This window comes from Chiloscyllium plagiosum, unplaced genomic scaffold, assembly GCF_037043375.1.
Source record: "Chiloscyllium plagiosum isolate Xiang-an unplaced genomic scaffold, Cpla_swu_hap1 HiC_scaffold_3, whole genome shotgun sequence".
Classification (NCBI taxonomy): domain Eukaryota; kingdom Metazoa; phylum Chordata; class Chondrichthyes; order Orectolobiformes; family Hemiscylliidae; genus Chiloscyllium; species Chiloscyllium plagiosum.
In genome coordinates, this window is record NW_028270141.1 from 134,500,989 (window position 1) to 134,521,441 (window position 20,453).

At 41.0% G+C, this 20,453-nt stretch overlaps 1 protein-coding gene across 1 annotated transcript in view; it reads left to right on the forward strand.

The window, feature by feature from the left end:
- Nucleotides 1-3,488: 3,488 nt before the first annotated feature.
- The window catches only part of spdya (speedy/RINGO cell cycle regulator family member A), a 31,452-nt gene continuing 14,487 nt past the window's right edge, over nucleotides 3,489-20,453 (forward strand). The window contains exons 1-4 of the mRNA XM_087983544.1: nucleotides 3,489-3,723; nucleotides 6,007-6,065; nucleotides 8,095-8,180; nucleotides 14,822-14,993. Of these exons, the coding sequence (XP_087839670.1) occupies nucleotides 3,489-3,723; nucleotides 6,007-6,065; nucleotides 8,095-8,180; nucleotides 14,822-14,993 (552 nt within the window). The remainder of the gene's footprint in view (nucleotides 3,724-6,006; nucleotides 6,066-8,094; nucleotides 8,181-14,821; nucleotides 14,994-20,453) is intronic.

The following is a 20,453-nucleotide window of genomic DNA, read 5'->3' on the forward strand; positions in this document are numbered from 1 at the left end:
CCTCAGTACTCCGGAACTCAATTCCTCTACCAATAAAAGCCAGTACGCCATATGCCGCCTTCACCGCACCATTTACCTGGGTGGCAACTTTCAAAGATCTGTGTACATGGACACCAAGATCCCTCTGCTCATCCACACTACCAAGTATCCGACCATTAGCCCAGTACCCCATCTTTTTGTTACTCTTACCAAAGTGAATCACCTCACACTTGGCTACATTGAACTCCATTTGCCACCTTTCTGCCCAGTTCTGCAGCTTATCTATATCCCGCTGTAACCTGCCACATCCTGTTTCCTATTTGATTATAGGACCATCCCTTATGCAACTATAGGGATAGATCCAGCAGAGTTGCTAATGGGGAGAAGACTCCACAACTGGTTAAATCTGATCTTTCTGGACCTTGGGGGTGAGGAGGGTGGAATGGCATCAGGAACATCAATGCAGAACACAAAACTCTGCTAAATAAGAGAGACAGTTTACTACAGGGCACAAAGTTTTGGTGTATGAACCACAGTAATGGCCCTGAATGAGTGGAAGCATGGTCAGCACAAGGTCAGATCCAGTGGGGACGTATAAAGTTCGGGTAAGTGCAACGGTCCTGAATAAGAATGTGGACAATGTGAAAGCTGCGATCTTGCAAATGGTGTGGGAGCAAGATGAGCCTAGTTTCTCGACAGCCTTTCTGACTCTTCTGGAACCTGCAGGTTTTGCCTCTCTGAGTCAAATGTTGAAGATACTTCTGAATCTTAGGGACATGGCAGATGTTGTCACCTTGACGCCTTTGCCACCCGAAGAAAAGAATTAATTTCTTCCTAGATGGTCCAGTTGCAAGAGACGAGCTGCTGTGTATTACACACTGCCCAGAGGCAGAACTGGAGGAACGTGACCCTGTGCTAAAATGCCTCAGAAGGAACTACAAAGAAAAGAACTGGCCGATGGCCTTGGACGCAGATGGGAGGGATATAGTGAATGTAATGAGATCACCCATTTGGACTTCATAGAATGAATTCCCTGATTGGGAATGTTAATCTGGGAACCCTGGCTGACAAATAACAAATATTCTGTTCACTCTGAGAGCTGGACACTCCACATGTAAATAAAGAGTGACTTAGTGATGGGATACCAGACTCTGGGGAGTTATTTCATGTTCCTAGTTGCTTTCTCTATGATAACACTTTGTCCAATCGGAATCAATTACTAACCAGTCAGATGTTTCTCTGTAGTTTAAATTCCTGTTAGGGTGAAAGGAAAGGCTGGTAGGTATAGGGAATGCTGGATGACTAAAGAAATTGAGGGTTTGGTTGAGAAAAAGAAGGAAGCATATGTCAGGTATAGACAGGATAGATCGAGTGAATCCTTAGAAGAGTACAAAGGCAGTAGGAGTATACTTAAGAGGGAAATCAGGAGGGCAAAAAGGGGACATTAGATAGCTTTGACAAATAGAATTAAGGAAAATCCAAAGCATTTTTACAAATACATTAAGGACAAAAGGGCCCCTCAAAGATCAGCAGGGCAGCCTTTGTGTGGAGCCGCAGAAAATGGGGGAGATACTAAATGAATATTTTGCATCAGTATTTACTGTGGAAAAGCATATGGAAGATATAGAATATAGGGAAATAGATGGTGACACCTTGCAAAATGTCCATATTACAGAGGAGGAAGTGCTGGATGTCTTCAAACGCATAAAGGTAGATAAATCACCAGGACCTGATCAGGTGCACCCTAGAACTCTGTGGGAAGCTAGAGAAGTGATTGCTGGGCCTCTTGCTGAGATATTTGTATCATTGGTAGTCACAGGTAGACTGGAAGTTGGCTAATGTGGTGCCGCTATTTAAGAAGGGTGGTAAGGACAAGCCAGGGAACTATGGACCGGTGAGCCTGATGTCGGTGGTGGGCAAGTTGTTGGAGGGAATCCTGAGGGACAGGATGTATATGTATGTGGAAGAAGGGATTTTGCCCGAAACGCGATTCTCCTGCTCCTTGGATGCTACCTGACTTGCTGCGCTTTTCCAGCAACACATTTTTCAGCTCTGATCTCCAGCATCTGCTGTCCTCACTTTCTCAGCGAAGAAGGTTACCTCAGATTACAACAGGATCTTGACCAGATGGGCCAATGGGCTGAAAAGTGATGGAGTTTAATTTAGATAAATGCGAGGTGTTGCATTTTGGGAAAGCAAATCTTAGCAGGACTTATACACTTAACGGTAAGGTCCTAGCGAGTGTTGCTGAACAGAGAGACCTTGGGGTGCAGGTTCATAGCTCCTTGAAAGTGGAGTCGCAGGTGGATAGGATAATGAAGGTGTTTGGTATGCTTTCTTTTATTGGTTAGAGTATTGAGTACAAGAGTTGGGAGGTCATGTTGTGGCTGTACATGACATTGGTTAGGCCACTGTTGGAGTATTGCGTGCAATTCTGGTCTCCTTCCTATTGGAAAGATGTTGTGAAACTTGAAAGGATTCAGAAAAGATTTACAAGGATGTTGCCAGTTTTGGAGGATTTGAGCTGTAGGGAGAGGCTGAACAGGCTGGGGCTGTTTTCTCTGGAGCATCAGAAGTTGAAGGGTGACCTTATAGAGGTTTACAAAATCATAAGGGGCATGGATAGGTAAAATAGATAAAGTCTTTTGAACTAGAGGGCATAGGTTTAGGGTTAGAGGGGAAACATATAAAAGAAACCTAAGGGGCAACATTTTCACACAGAGGGTGGTACAACTGCCAAATTTAAAAGGTATTTGGATGGGCATATGAATAGGAAGGGTTTGGAGAGATATGGGCCGGGTGCTGACAGGTGGGACTAGATTGGGTTGGGATATCTGGTCGGCGTGGACAGGTTGGACTGAAGGGTCTGTTTCCATGCTGTACATTTCTATGACTCTAAATTGGTGAGATTGTTTGTTTGAAATATGATGTTCTTGCATTTGACCTCATGAATCCAGAAGAAGAAAACTAAAATGCTTTGCATTTTAGTCATTCATATTTAAATTATTTTTAACTGCCAGACAATTTGTATAAATGTCTCCCATTCTAGATATTATCTAATTAACCTATTCAGCAACTTTATTACTTACTTCTGGAGCAGGTAAGATTTGAAACCAGGCTTCTTTCAGATTTTTAACCTATTTTCTAATCAACCTGCTCAGTGATGTTATTACACATTTCTGAAGCAGGTTGGACTTAAATCTGCAACTCTGGAGGGGTATTTTAATACTTCTGGACCGATTTAAAGCTTTAAGACAAAAGTATACACCCTGCTACTGGGATATCCAGGTCAGTATTACTTCTTGAAGCAGAGGCCTAGGTTTGACTTGCACTCACTCCAGAGACTTATAAAATCACACAGCACCGAAGCAGGACTTTCGGCCCAACTCATTTATAGCCTTAGTCTATAAATTCTCATGTCATTAATTGGGAGTCACGTTGTTAGTCAGCTAATTGATCCTCAGTCCAATAATCCCTCATATTGTATATGGTTTAGTTTTTAGAATATTATGAGGAACAACCAATTGCACTGCCAGACTCCACCCTCAATTACTGTCCGGATGAAACCTGTGGGATCAAGATCAAGCCAGCAAAGGAAAAGGACAAAGTTAAAGCAGTCATGTGTACAAAAAGCTCAGAAAATGCATGGAAAGAATACTAATGTTATTTCAAAATCCAAGCATACGAGAGGACCTTGTCTCATTATTCAGCGGCAAGAAATGGCGGCTTTCTTCAAACTATTTGGTATGTACTAAAGACCAGAAGAATATCATACTCAGTAGAATAAATTATGAGGGAAAAAAAGCACTTTGGAGTAGAAATTCTTTGCATGCAGCCAGCAGTCTGGATGAAAGTTGCACTCAAAATTGGGCTTGTTCTCTGAATTAAATTAGTTGCTCCAGTTACCACACAAACCTATCTGTCATACTGCAGAATGTAAGGTATATAATGAATCACTACAATTGGGAAACATTTTGGAATTTAGTTATCATTTTCTTGCATTATAAAATATTCCAGATGACAATTGGAATAGTGCCAAGGTTCAGATGCTTTTCCAGCCACCTGACTGGGTAAACAGGGCTTTGATTTAAAATTTCATCCAAAAGATGGCACTTATAATAGTACAGTATTCATTCAATACTGTACTTGAGTATTAGTTTGATTGTTTGTGCTGAAGTCTTGGAATGGGTTATGGCTTTCTTCTCCGAGGCAAACGTGCTATGAACTGTCTCACAAGTTGCATTAGTGTACAGTTACCAGTTTCTTTTAAATTAAGTAGTCTGTCTGAATTATTTAAAATACTTTTAACTTTGCCCACTTAATGTGCAAAAGAAAAGCTTAATTCTCAAAATCCCATTGAAGGCTCATACACAGGTGCAAGTAACAGAAATGCACCATGCTAATTAATTTGGTCTGGGGACCTTGGCTTGGCCATTGTTATGGGCAGAATTGGTCCCAGCATGCTTTATAAACCAGCCTGTTGGATCATAAAAACTTGATCTATGCAAAACTTAATTTGTGCTTGAAATTTAACAGATTTTTGCACTGAGTTGATATTTGCAAATTGCACTTGAAAAACCATGGCAGATTAGCAGAAAATCCATCTTTTGATGGGGTAGTTTGCCAAATGTGACATAGACACATAATAATATGAGAATGGGAGATTGCCTCTTTCCAGATTTACACCACTATTTTCAATACCTTTTTGAGCATAGTCATAGAATCACTACAGTGCAAAAAGAAACCATTTGGCCCATTGGGTCTGCACTAATCCTCTGAAGAGCCAGAACCAGCCCCACCCTATTCCTATTTCACATTTACCGTAGTTAACATATGCAGCCTGCATATCACTTGATATTATGGGACAATTTAGCATGGTCAATCAACCTATTCTGCACGTCATTGGAGTATGGGAGGAAATGGCAGCATGTGCTGTGGAATCTTACTGACTACACCAGAAATTTAACAAGCACTTAGGAGACCCAAAATGATAAAATGACTATTTTGATTTGCATTGGCATCAAGATATTACAATGAAGAGAATTTAAGGTTTTAAAAAAAAGGAGGTATTTACTGTATACAGATAAGTTCTTGATTGCTAATGAGATCAAGTTTACAGGTAGTAATTAGGAGAATAGGGTTGAAAAGCTTAATAGCCATGATTGAATGGCGCAGCAGACTTTATGGGCCTAATTTCTGCTGTTGTGACTTATGGTCTTACGGACTTGTGGTTAACATTGGGTTGAGAAATCCCTTGTCTCTCTCTGCTCTTTCTTCCCATTAACTATCCTCTCTGCAAAGACAGAGCCTACCAGGGAGGGTTTATTCAAATCCTCAGTTGCCCTCCTTCACCATTGATCTCCCCTGTTCAGCACCCTCCTTCACCATTGTCACCTGCCTCTGAATGTTCCATTACACCAGGTTCCACTTTAAAATGCAACCATCTTGTGTACTGCAACTATTCCTTAGTCAGTGAAGTATGCATTTTTACCACTCCTTAGGTAAAGAAAAGAGATCCTCTAAATTTTTAATATTTGTTTTGAGACTGGTTTAAAATTTCTACTTGTCATTGCATATTGTTAAGAGTTTTTATTGTTAATTTTGTTCTGGATTATCTTGAATTACAATGATTTGTAAGCAATAAGGGCATCAAAGGTAGAAGAGCACTTATTCTAGTTCAGCTGGACAGACTGATGTTTGGGCAATTTATTTAATGATTATTTAAAAAGACAAGCAGGACTGCTATTTCTGTGTGGGAAGACTAAGAATTAAAACTATAAACTTATTCAACAGAATCTTGCAGCCAGCAAACTTTACAGTGATTGACATAACAATTTATGGGTCACACCTATCCCATAATCTGTTGGGGAGGCAACTAGATGGTATCAAAACTAATTGATTCAACATTCAAATGCCTAATCCTTTAAATATATTCATAACAATTAAATAATAATGTTTAATATATTTACTTACATGAAAAATTTTGTTTAGAGCATTAAATTTTGTTTTGCTTTTTGTGCTTCACAGATGATGACTTAATACAAGACTTCCTGTGGATGGATTGTTGCTGTAAGGTCTCTGACAAGGTACAGCATTTATAATCCTTGATTAATCCAATCTCATTCTTGAAGTTGGAATCATAAAGTAGGATTATGCTGCATAATCATTTCTGCATATGTTTAGTGCAGTAAAAGGTAAATCTAGAGCAGATATCAAAATATTCCCCTCTCACCGAACAATCAACAATTAGAATTGACTTCCAGATAGAGTATTGGTGATGCAAATCCCAGATCACTTGAAGAAACAGTTACATACTGAAATGTACAGTGTAGTGTTTTTCTTCATGAATGTGAATTTAAATGGACTAAATTATATTCCTCATCTGAATTATATTGTACATCAGTATTGTGGCATCATAGAGTCATAGAGATATATAGCATGGAAACAAACCCTTCGGTCCAACCTGTCCATGCCGACTAGATATTCCAACCCAAGCTAGTCCCAACTGGCCCATATCCATCCAAACCCTTCCTATTCATATACCATCCAAATACCTCTTAAATGTTGCAATTGTACCAGCCTCCACCACTTTCTCTGGCAGTTCATTCCAAACACACGCCACCCTCTGTGTGAAAAGGTTGCCCCTTAGGTCTCTTTTATAACTTTGTGTCACCCTAAACCTATGCCCTCTAGTTCTGGACTCCCCAGCCCCAGGGAAAAGAATTTGTCTATTTACCCTATCCATGTTCCTCATAATTTTGTAAACCTCTATAAGGTCACCCCTCAGCCTCTGATGCTCCAGGGAAAACAGCCCTAGCCTATTCAGCCTCTCCCTAATGCTCAAATCCTCCAACCCTGGCAACGTCCTTGTAAATCTTTTCTGAACCCTTTCAAGTTTCACAACATCTTTCTGATAGGAAGGAGACAAGAATTGCATGCAATGTTCCAACAGTTGCCTAACCAATGTCCTGTACAGCCGCAACATGACCTCAATACTCTGATCAATAAAAGAAAGCATACCAAACGCCTTCACTATCCTATCTACCTGCGACTCCACTTTCAAGGAGCTATGAACCTGCACTCCAAGGTCCCTTTGTTCAGCAACACTCCCTAGGACCTTACCATTAAGTGTATAAGTCCTGCTAAGATTTGCTTTCCCAAAATGCAGCACCTCGCGTTTATCCGAATTAAACTCCATCTGCCACTTCTCAGCCCATTGGCCCATCTGGTCCAGATCCTGTTGTAATCTGAGGTAACCCTTTTCGCTGTCCACTACATTTCCAATTTTGGTGTATCTGCAAACTTGCTAACTGTACCTCTTATGCTCGCATCCAAATCATTTATGTAAATGACAAAAAGTGGAGGACCCAGCACCGATCCTTGTGGCACTCCAGTGGTCACAGGCCTCCAGTCTGAAAAACAATCCTCCACCACCACCCTCTGTCTTCTACCTTTGAACCAGTTCTGTATCCAAATGGCTAGTTCTCCCTGTATTCTGAGAGATCTAATCAGTCTCCCATGGGGAACCTTGTCAAACACCTTACTGAAGTCCATACAGGTTACATCTGCTGCTCTGCTCTCATCAATCCTGTTTGTTACTACTTCAAAAAACTCAATCAAGTTCGTGAGACATGATTTCCCACGCACAAAGCCATGTTGACTATCCCTAATCAAACCTTGCCTTTCCAATTACATGTACATCCTGTCCCTCAGGATTCCCTCCAACAACTTGCCCACCACCGACGTCAGGCTCACTAGTCTGTAGTTCCCTGGCTTGTCCTTACCACTGAAGTTCAAGGTTGAATCTGGGAGAAGCAAGATCACCTCCAAGACTTTGCTACATTTTCAGACCTGGGAATTTTGTAAAAAAAAAAGTTTTCCATTTTTCTTATCACATTACTTATTTTTTAGCAATAGCTTTTCAGGAAGTGAAGCATTGCATTGCTGCATTTGTCATTGTTCTCAGTGCCATTAAAACAAAGCCCTCCTTTAGTGAGAGTTGACTCCAGAGATGCCAGGGTGTAGTAATCGAACTGTAGACATATTAGTGTGTTTAATTGTGTATATTGTGTTTAAGTTTTATGAATAATAATGCATATGTTTTAATTTTCTCAGTATCTTTTAGCAATGACCTTTGTTTATTTCAAGAGAGCTGGTTTTGAAATAAACGAACAAACGAGAATGAATTTCTTTGTTGCTTTGTAAGTATAGCAGCATTTTTCCCTGCATATAATAGGCCTTATTTATTTGAGTCTAAAATAAAAATAAATGTATTGAGGATTTGGTTTAACATTTTGATTATATGACACGATACCCTGTCAAAATGTCTGAGTACTGTTCCACAAAGAAAAAGAGCAATAGACAGTTAATCTTTAGTTTATAGCAATGTATGCATGAGGAAGGGATGGTGGATGAGAAATTGTGATTTCTTTGTGATATAGCAAATACTACTTGGGATCTTTATCATCTAATAGGTATAATATACTTCTGTTTAACATCTTAACATAAAAACTAGAAGCAGAAATAGGCAATTCAGTCCCTTGGCCTCAACTCGTTTCCTGCTGGCTCTCCGTAACCCTTCAATCCGTTATTAATTAAAAATCTGTCTATCTCCTCCTAATTTGCCTAATGTCCTGGCATCTACCACACTCTGGGTTAGTGAATTCCTTGATCAAATATCTTGTCTGATATCTTGCAGAAAATAACACAAATAATAAGTTGAGTCCATATCAATTCTCCATAAGTAATCTCGTCCCATTTGCTAGCACTTGGCCCATATCCCCCTAAATTCTTCCTATTCATATACCCATCCAGATGCCATTTAAACAATTGTACCAGCCTGTACCACTTTCAGTGGTAGCTCAGTCCATACATGCACCACCCTTTTGCGTCCCTTTTAAATCTTTCCCCTCTCACCCTAAACTTATGCCCTCTAGTTTTGGATTACCCACAACCCAAGGAAAAGACCTTGTATATTTACCGTATTCATGTCCCTTCTAACTTTTTAAACCTATAAGGTCACCCTTCAGTCTCCAACACTTCCAGAGAAAACACCCCCAGTCTATTCAACCTCTCCCTATAGCTCAAACCCTCCAATACTGGCAACATCCTTGGGAATCTTTGTTGAACTCTTTCAAGTTCACAACATCTTTCCTGTAGGAGGTAGACCAGAATTACACACAATATTCCAAAAGTGGTTTTGCTAGAAATGATTCAACTAATTGGTTATTAAAGCTGTGCTGATTGGATTTTTGAAAATTATTTTCACTGGTAGAATTTTCAATATGTCAAATAAAATTTTGTATACCCCTATTTCTCATTGAAAATGTTAAAATGCTTTCAACTTTTATAATGATGCTTACAAAATCAAAATATATACATGACATACATAAACGAAAAACACCTCTCTGTAAGTATCTGCTGATTTTGGTCCTTCTTGCATATTGCTGTCTGTGTTCTGACTTGTATTCACATAGCGTGGAAGCAGGCCATTCGGTCTGTTGAGTCCGTTTCAATCCTCCAAAGAGCATCCCACCAAGACCAACCCCATCACTGGCATCCTAAAATTCCCATGGCTAATGCACCTAGCCTGCACATTCCTGGACAATATGGGCAATTTAGCATGGCCAATCCACCTAACCTGCATATCTTTGGACTGTGGGCAGAAACTAGAGCACCCAGAAGAAACGCACGCAGACACGAGGGAGAATATATAAGCTCCACACAGTCACCCGAGGGTGGAATTGAACCTGGGTCCCTGGCGCTATGAGGCAGCAGTGCTAATTACTAAGCCACAACGCTGCCCATACTCAGGATCCCATATTCAGGATGCCTCCACCAAATGCATCTTCTCCTCTGCCTTCTGGCACCTTCCCATGCAATTGCAGGTGTGACATTTGCCCCTTTACGTCCTCCAATGTAGTCTATTGCATTCAGCCTCACAATGCAATATTAGTAAGTCCAAGTGCAGGCTGGCTCACTGCTTTTCAAACATAATAATGGCCCCCAGCTTTCCAATTGCTTACCGTTTCAATGCACCATTTCATTCTCATGTTGATATTTCTGCTGTGGTGTTCTAGTGGAGCCCAATGAAAGTTGCAGGAAGAACACCTCATTTTCCATTTGGGCAATGTGCAGCCTAGTTTTTCCACTTGTGTTCTTTGCAGCCGAGAGCACTCAACATTGAGGTCAACAATATTGTTTTGATGCCCCCCCCCCCCCCCCCCCCAGAGTTTTGTTTGTATAGTAGAGCTGCCCTAAGTTTTGTTACTAACGCCTACTCTTCATCTATATTTCTCTTCTACTGCCATTAGCACTCTCTCTTTTGGATTTTGCTGGATCTTTCTGATTGCAGCTGCTGACTTTTTTATACAATACAGAAACAATCACGTTTCCAGACCTCTGAATTCTGAAGAAGAGTCATATTGGATTTGAAACTTCAACTCTTCCTTTCTCCATAAATGCTGTCAGTCCTGCTGAGTTTTACTGGCACTTGTATTATTGATTTTTTTTTTTAATTTTGGTGTCACTAGCATCAGCAACCAAAGATTTGGTTCTGGAATGCCCTCCATAAAATATTGATCGCTGTATCCGAAATGGCCAGGTAGTGAAATATAAAACATGAGAATACAGTAACCGTTGCACATTTTTATAAGCATTTATTTATTGAGAGACAAATTACAAACATACATTCAAAATCCAATAGACCCAGTTTCATTTACATCTCCTATTTATGTAAATAGGAGCAAAGATGACCCCCCTGCCCAGTTAATACCCATGACCTGAATATAATTAATGTGCAATTAGCATCCAGCACTCATTGCATCTTACCTCCTATAAGATCCTTCCAAAAATGTATTAATCTGAAAAAACATTCGGTCAGGAGTTGGGAGGTCATGTTGTGGCTGTACAGGACATCAGTTGAGCCACTTTTGGAAAATTGCCTGCAATTCTGGTCTCCTTCCTATTGGAAAGATGTTGTGAAACTTGAAAGGATTCAGAAAAGATTTACAAGAATGTTGCCAGGGTTGGAGGATTTGAGATATAGGGAGAGGCTGAATTGGCTGTGTCTGTTTTCCCTGGAGCATCGGAGGCTAAGGAGTGACCTTATAGAAGTTTATAAAATCATGAGGGGCATGGAAACGATAAACAGATAAGGTCTTTTCTCTAGGGTGGGGAATCATGAACGAGAGGGCATAGGTTCAGGGTGAGAGGGGAAAGATATAAAAGAGACCTAAGGGGCAACATTTTCACACAGAGGGTGGTGCATGTATGGAATGAAATTTCAGAGGAAGTGGTGGAGGCTGCTACTATTACAGCATTTAAAAGGCATCCGGGTGGGTATATGAATAGGAAGGCTTTAGAGGGATATGGGACAAGTGCTGGCAAATGGGACGAGATTAGGTTAGAATATCTGGTCAGCATGGATGGGTTGGACCGAAGGGTCTGTTTCTGTGGTGTACATCTCTATGACTCTATCTCTTTGTCCTTAGCAGACGTAATGTCAAATTTTGTTTAATAATATTTCTGTGAAGTGCCATAATACGTTTTACCATATTAGCATTGACTAGGTACTATTGATATAAATAGTGTGTTGATACTGTTGTGGTTATGAAGTTTTTTTTTCTAAAAGTGGACATTATATTTCTCCCCTTTTAATGTGTAATTTTGAGCCAGTTTTGATTTTTATGTTTTCTACTAACTTTTTCAACTCACCATCTCACATAAACTTCTATTCCATTCTCCTTCAAAGCTTGCTTAAGGCATCTTAAAATGCCTCTTTGCTGTTCAGCTCACTTACTCTGTTTGCAGACAAGTTCCATATTCTAACAACTCGATTAAAGAAATTTAAATTAGTGACAGAATTTTCTTCTGTTTCTTCATGCCAAGCACTATTGTAACCAAGAATGAACCTAAACCCGAAGCTGTGTAGATTAGATTAGATTCCCCACAGTGTGGAAACAGGCCATTTTGGCCCAACAATCCAAACCGACCCTTCGAAGAGTCACCAACGCAGACCCATTTCCCTCTGACTAATGAACATAACACTATGGGCAATTTAGCATGGCCAATTCACCTGATCTGTGCATCTTTGGACTGTGGGAGGAAACCGGAGCACCCAGAGAAAACCCATGCAGACACGAGGAGAATATGCAAACTCCACAGAGACAGTCGCCCGAGGCTGGAATCGAACCCGGGTCCCTTGTGCGTGAGGCAGCATTGCTAATCACTGAGCCACCGTGACGACCCACCCCACTGTGTTGTTGGTAAACGGGGCATCCCTTCGGTAACACAGCAAATAAATCCAACAACTGCCAAAATTTACTGGGACTGAAAGATACACATTAAATATTAATCCATGAAAGACAGAAAATATTGGACATACACTGCTTAAGGAGTGATGCTGGTTAATGTTCAGATGGAGATGATGAGGCATTGGAGGAGAAGTAAGTCATTCACTCCATCTATTCTGCTCCGATATATGTTGAGTTTGTGGCTAATCCTCAACTCCACTTTCCTACTTTTGCCCATAACTCTTGATTGCGTCACTGATTAAAAATCTGCCAATCTCAGTCTTTAATATCTTTAATAACCCAGCCTCAATAACCCTCTGCTGTAAAGAATTCCACAGGTTCACTGCCTCAGAAGAAATTCCTCCACATCTCTGATTTAAAATGGTGACTGTTTTATTCTGAGAGTATGCCCTTTGGTCTTTGACCCTACCACAGGGAAAGACAAACATACTGCATCTGCCCTTTCAAGTCCCCTGAGAATTTATTGTTTTAATAAGAATACTTCTCATTCTTCCAAACTGTAATGACTGCAAGCTACTCAACCTCTCCTCTAAAGACTAAATCCATGATCAGCCGAGTGAACCTCCTCTGGAGTGCTTACAATGCCAGCATATCTTTCCTTGGATAAGGAGACTAAAACTGTTCACAATATTCCAGCTGTAGTCTGACTAGTACCTTGTATAGTTCTAGCAAAAGTTCCCTACTCTTATATTCCATTCTCTTTGAAATAAAGGCTAAAATTCCATTTGCTATTCCTGTTACCTGCTGAGCTGGATACTAACTCTTTGTGATTCATGGATAAGAACACACAAATTCCTCTGTGCAATAGTTTTCGTCAAACTTTCTCCATTTATTCCTCTATTCTTCCACATTTTCCCACATTGTATTTCATCTACCAGGTCTCACAATTTGTCTATTTCCCTCTGTAATAACTGTGTCATTCTCACCACTTGCCTTCCCACCCATTTCTGTGTCATCTGCAAACTTTGGCTCACTTGCCGCATCCAAGTCATTATTATATAAATAATTGTGGCCCTAGCACCAATCCCTGTGGCATTCCCCTAGTTACAGGTGTTATCCTGAAAATGCCTCCCTATACTTACTTCCTGACTTCTTTTAGTTGGCCTGCTCTCTATTCATGGTCATGGATACCGTCAACACCTTGGGCGATTATATTATTAAATAGCCTAACGTGGTATCTTATCAAATGCCTCTGAATCCTAAATATATTACATCCACTGTTTCCCCTTTATCTTGCTTGTTACTTTCTCAAAAGATTTCCAATGTGTTAAACATGATTTCCCCTTTGTGAAGCCATGCTGACTCTGATCATGTTCTGTATTTTTATAATAGACTCTGGTATTTGACTCTGACTCTAACCTACCTATAATGACCTGCTTTTCTTTTTCCCTTTTAAAATAAAGTTGTCACATTGGCAGTTTTTTCAGTCCTCAGCGACTTGAACAGACTCTAAGAATTTTTGGAAGATTACACTCCGTATATCCATTATCTCTGTATCTACATTTTAATGTTCTAGGATACATCTCATCAGGTCCAGGTGACTTTTTCTCCATTTATTTCCCTAGTTCACTTTCTTTAGTGATAACCTATTAATTATTTTGCTCCTACTTTTGCCCCTTGATTGTTTAGCACTTTTAGAATGTTATTAATGTCTTCTATTGTGAAGATTGATGCAAAATGTTTATTCAACTCCTTTGCTATTTCCTAATGGTTATTATTTCCACAGCCTTGTTGTCTAAGGAACCTACATTAAATTTGGTCACTTTCTTGATCAGGCACTTTCAGCCCTAACTTAATGGTGTGGGAAGTTTTTCTAATGCCAGAAATCAAGCGCAAGAGTCCTATCTGATCTACTACCAAATTTTTAGGGACAATTGGAGATGATTGATAAGTGCTGATTCAGCCAGTTATGTCCATATCTTGTGATTGAATTCTGAGATAATGTTTTACGTCCACGCTAATGTGTCCCCCACACCACACCATCCATCCAACCTGCTCCAGGAGGCTGACTTAAATTCCACTTTGTGAAAGGCAAATCACTTCAAGTGAAAATGACTGAAGAATGAAATGGAAGAATTTAGCAGCAAAGTTGAATGAATCTAAAGCTTTCACACTTCCGTATATGTCACCTTGAACATAATATATTTGAGATCAAGTGTAAGGAAGATCATATAATAAAAAGACTAAAAGTGGCTTTTCCTCAGAAGACAATCAGAGCATTTTGATAGGTGCATTCTCTATGGCAGTACATCTACCAATTGGTTGACAAATTGAATCCAATCAGCACTCTCCTCTCTGATCATATACATGTGTCTTCCCTTTAAATTTGCATTTTTGTGAATTGTTGTTAAGCAATATTTTGCTATGTTCTGAACACAGTTTAATATTGAGTGTTTCTGGGAACACTAACATGTTTTTCCTAATCAAAACCTAATGTAATCAAGGAAAATTAGGATCAGATCATTTTATACATGATGACTCTACTTTGCATCGTGCATATTTGAAAATGTTTCTGCCCATTTTTTTAGATACTTAGCTAATACCATGGAGGAGGATGAAGAGGAATACAAGTATGAAATTTTCCCATGGGCTCTTGGAAAAAAGTGGAAGAAATTATTTCCAGATTTCTTAAAGCAACGAGATCAGCTTTGGGCAAAAATCAGCTTTAGGGCAGCTGTGAGCAAACGCTGTTGTGAGGAGGTAAGAATGACCACATTAATATCCATTATGTCCCTGTAATTAGTAACTTCTGTATAATTCATAATGTAAAATAACCTGATTAGGTATTCTTTCTGCTGCGCAAAAATCAGAGTAACCACATGATCAGAGGTGAGGAAGACTGAGACAGAGTGAGTAACTGGAAATTCAACATAGTGGGAGAATGACATTCTTTTATTAAGGGTTACTTACAGAAATAAAATTCCTCAGAGCGAGATGTATATGGGAGAGAAAGTAAGTTGCAGATTGAGACATTACCTCCACTAAAACCAACAGCAGCATGACATTACAATTGTAAGGAAAGCAGCTAATTATATGAAACCTTTCAATGGGAGTCAGAGAGGCAGCAGGATCTGCTAGGGAGCAGCTCAGAGCAGGAAGCTATATTCGGGGTAAGAAGCTGAACCCCTACACCACTTGGGAGCCAGAGAGTCAGCTCATGCTGAGTTTGAAACAGACTGAGAAAACAAAGTGACATGACAGAAAATCCGTAAATTAATTGGTTGGCTATAAATTGTGTAAATTAGAGATAAAGCATTTTTAATTAAGTAACTCTGATTAAATTTAACTGAGAAAAGTAGGGTGTATACCAGAAGGTAGTATAAGTGACAAAGGGAAGTTAAGTTGAGACTTGAAACAAGACTGTTAAAGACTTAAGGCAAGGACTTTACATTACAGCAAAAGTGTTTGGAGTGAAATATGCTCACTAGCGTAATTAATATTCCTTAAAGGGAGTAACTAACAAGCTTAACCTGAAGTGAAGCCATGGCAGCAGAACTCACATGGTCCCTGTTGCACTACGTGGGAACTCACAGATACTTCCAGGGTCCAGGGGCAAACATGTTCAGGAAGTTTGTCCAGCTTCAGTTGCGACTAACTTCATTTTGGAAATGGAGCTGTGGCTGGACTCAGTGTGGAGCACCTGCAATACTGAGAATATCATGGCTAGCAAGATGTGAGGTAATCACATGGCAGGGAAAGACTAAGTAGGCAGAAAGAGTATCGGTGATCACCAGGCAGAGTAGCGAAAGGCAGGCAATACAGGAGTCCCCTGTAGCTGTACCATCTGTAATAGGTATGCTATGTTGGAGGGATAACTTGTCAGATAACAATTGAAGGAGAGAGTGAGGTCTGCAGATGCTGGAGATCAAAGTTGAAACTTTATTGCTGGAACAGCACAGCAGGTCAGGCAGCATCCAGGGAACAGGAGATTCGACGTTTCGGGCACAGGCCCTTCTTCAGGAATGAGCAGAGAGTGTTCAGCAGGAGAAGATAAAAGGTAGGGAGGAGGGACTTGGAGGAGGGGCGTTGGAAATGTGATAGGTGGAAAGAGGTCAAGGTGAGGGTGATAGGTCGGAGTAGGATGGAGGCGGAGAGGTCAAGAAGAAGACTGCAGGTCAGGAAGGCGGTGCCGGGCTGGAGGGATTCGGCTGAGACAAGGTGGGGGGAGGGGGGATGAAGAAACTGGTGAAGTCCAAGTTCATCCCCTGTGGTTGGAGGATTCCCAGTCGGAAGATAAGACGCTCCTCCTCCGACCGTCGCGTTGTTGTGGTTTGGCGGTGGATGAGTCCAATGACCTGCATATCCTCGGTGGAGTGGGAGGGGGAGTTGAAATGCTGTGCCACAGGTTGGTTGGGTTGGTTCGTCCGGGTGGCCCAGAGGTGCTCTCTGAATCGCTCCGCAAGTAGGCGGCCTGTCTCCCCAATATAGAGGAGGCCACACCGGCTGCAGCGGATGCAGTAGATGATGTGGGTGGAGGTGCAGGTGAATCTGTGGCGGATATGGAAGTTTCCTTTGGGGCCTTGGAGAGAAGTGAGGGGGGAGGTGTGGGCGCAAGTGTTGCACCTCCTGCGGTTGCAAGGGAAGGTGCCGAGAGTGGAGGTTGGGTCGGTGGGGGGTGTGGATCTGACAAGGGAGTCGCGGAGGGAGTGGTCTCTACGGAAAGCTGATAGGGGAGGGGAGGGAAATATATCCTTGGTGGTGGGGTCTGTTTGGAGGTGGCGGAAGTGACGGCGGATGATGCGCTGTACATGGAGATTGGTGGGGTGGTAGGTGAGGACCAGTGGGGTTCTGTCCTGGTGGCGGTTGGAGGGGCGGGGCTCAAGGGCGGAGGAGCGGGAAGTGGAGGAGATGCGGTGGAAGGCACCGTCGACCACGTCGGGGGGGAAATTGCGGTCCTTGAAGAAGGAGGCCATCTATGTTGTACGTATTTTGAACTGGTCCTCCTGGGAGCAGATGCGGCGGAGACGAAGGAATTGGGAGAATGGGATGGCGTTTTTACAGGGGGCAGGATGGGAGGAGGTGTAGTCCAGGTAGCTGTGGGAGTCGGTTGGTTTGTAGTAGAATTGAAGTCATAACAATAACAATTGAAGTCATGTCCATAGTACCGTTGGTGTCTCTAGTGCACAAGTAGGGATGAAGAATGGCAGGGCTGTAGTGATAAGAGTATTCAGTTGTAGGAGGAACAGGAAGATATTTCTGTGAATGCAGAAGAGACTCCAGAATGTTATGTTGTCTCCCTGATGCCAGGTCAGAGATGGCTGTAAGTAGCCACTGAGCATTCTGAAGAGGGAGGCTTAATAGCCAGTGGATGTGGTACCTTCTGGTACAGATGATATAGGTTTTTTTAAAAAAGGGACAAACTCCTGCAAGCAGAAGATATGGACGTCATAGTGTAAAATCAGAGTTGCAAACAGTGCCACATGCTAGTGCGAATAGAAATAATAGAATATACCAGATGAATATGTGCCCGGAAAAATGGCATAGAAGGGAGAAATTCAGTTTCCTGGGACATTGTACTGGATCCACCTTCCCAGAACCAACACCAACAAGACAGGTTGCATCTGAATAGGACAGGGATTAATGTCCTCCAGGGAAACAAAAGTCTGGCAATCACAACAGGTGGTCAGCATCAGTGAAGGGAGAGCAAGCTAACGATTCAAATCTAGATAATGCTTCATCAAAGCTGATGTGAATTGTGGAGAAAGCAGAATTTATGGAATAGTGTGGGGATGGAGTGCTGGGGGAGAAAGGGTGTTACTTCTGCAGATTGTGATCAAAATGTGAGAATGACAGAACAATGGTGTGTCCAGCTGCCAAATTGGAAAGAACAGACAGTCCCACTGGGGTTGGGGGAGTGGAGAGTGACTGCAACAGGTAAAGCTAGAAGAAAAGGGAGTGAATTCACAATCTGAAGGTGTTGAACTCAACATTAAGTCCAGAAGATTGTAAAGTGCCTAGTTTGAAAGTGAGATGTTGTTACTCCAGTTTGCACTGTGATTCGCTGGTGCATTGCAGCAGAAAGTGGGCATGTGAGCAGAATGCTGTGTTAAAATGAGTGGCTATGGGAAAGTTGGGGTCATGCTTACACAGGAACCGGAGTTGTTCTGCAAAGTGCTCGTCTAGTCTGTGTTTGTTTTTTTCCAATGTAGCGTAGGCCACATTGGGTGCAGTGAATGCAGTAGACCAGATTGGCAGAGGTACAGATGAAATGCTGCTACACCTTGAAAAACTGTTTAGGTGCTTGGACGGTGAGCTGGGAAGAGGTGAAGGGACATGTGTTGCACCTTCTGCGGTTACATGGGAAGGGGAGTGGTGTTGGTAGCCATTGAGGAATGGACTAATGTATCTTGGAGGGAATGGTCTCTGCAAAATGCAGGCCGACAGTGAAGGGAAGATGTGTTTGGTGGTGGTGTTCTGCTGGTGTTGTCTGAAATGGCGGAAGATAATCCTTTGAGTGCAGAAACTGGTGAGATGAAAAGTGAGGATGCCATAATATTGAATCCAAAACAAAGGTCCTGAATCGAAATAAAGGAAACTGAGGGTTTGGGTACAATTTGACAAAGATGGTTTCAGGAATCTTATGAAAAGGGTTGATAGTAGATGGACAGAGAAGAACATGAATTACAACAATTATTCATTCCTGTCTGATGCAAAAATGAAGAGAAAAATGGCTCTACTGTGGCTTACCAAGTAAATTAGAGGAAGTTTAGATCCAAGGAGGAGACATATAAAATTGCAAGAATAAAAATAGTGAGCCTAAGGATTTGGACCAAAGAGGATAAAAAACTTCTTTAAGAAGCATATGAGAGTTAGGGTGAGGGAACATCAAAACTGACTATGAAAGCTTTTATAAGCATATGAAGGGAAAAAGATGGTAAAGACAAATGTTAAGCTTAGAGTCAGAATCCAGGGAAATTATAATAGAGAACCAAGAAATGGCAGAAGAATTAAACATGTACTTTGCTTCTGTCTGCAAAAAAGAGAGCACAAGTAACCTTCCAGAAATATTAGAGAACCAAGGTCTGGGGTGAGGGCAGAATTGAAGGAAATCAATTAGTAAGACCATAATACAAAGGAAATTAATATTGTTAAAAACTGACCATTCATCAGGACATGATGATCTACATCCCAGAGTATTAAACAAATTGGTTCTGAAAATATTAGATGCATTTGGTAATCATCTTGCAAAATTCGATAGACTCTGGGCCAGTTTCTAAAAATTGGAGGGTGACAGTTGTTACCCCAAAATTTATATTTAAAAAGGAGGGAAAGTAAATAGAATTACAGATCAGTCGTGGGGAAAATATTATTATAAAATATCTGATAACAGGCATTTGGAAACCATTAAAGGGATTGGTCAAAACGAGCATGGATTTATGAAAGGCAAATCATACTTCACAAATCGACATAAGGTTTTTTTTGAGGATATAAATTGTAGAATAGATAAAGGAGAACCAGTGCATGTGGTATATTTTGATCTTCAGAAGGTTTTTGGTCAGATGTTAGTTAGCAAAATTAAAGCATGTGGGATAAAGTGATATTAGTTTGCATTGAGAGTTAATTGGCAGACAGGAAACAGAGTGGGAATAATTGGGTCTTTTTCTGGGTGGCAGACTAGTGGTAACTAGTGATGTATCCTAAGAATCAGTGCTTGGGCCCCAACTATTAATGGCAAATAAAAATGTACTGCTCCCAGTGCAACATTTCCCAGTTCACTGATCACACAAAACTGGACAGAGATGTGAGGAGGTTCCAAGGAACCTTCAAGGTGATTTGGACAAGTTGAGTGAGTGGACAAAAACATAGGAGATACTGTACAAAGTGGGAAACCGTGCAGTTATACAGTTCATTGTTTTTAAAAAAGAAAGTATTATTTAACTGGTGATATATTGGGAGATGTGCATGTATAAAAGGATCTAGATCCTCGTACACCAGTCATTGAAAGTAGGCAGGCAGATACAACAAGCAATTAGGAATGCAAATGGTCCTGCCTTCATTGCAAGTTCAGAAGCAGGGATAAAACAAATAACAATGAATGCTGGAAACCAACAAAAACAGAAATTGCTAGAAAAACTCAGCAGGTCTAGCAGCATCTGTGCAGAGAAAGCAGCATTAATGTTTCAAGTCGAGTGATGCTTCTTCAGAATTTAGAACTGTTAT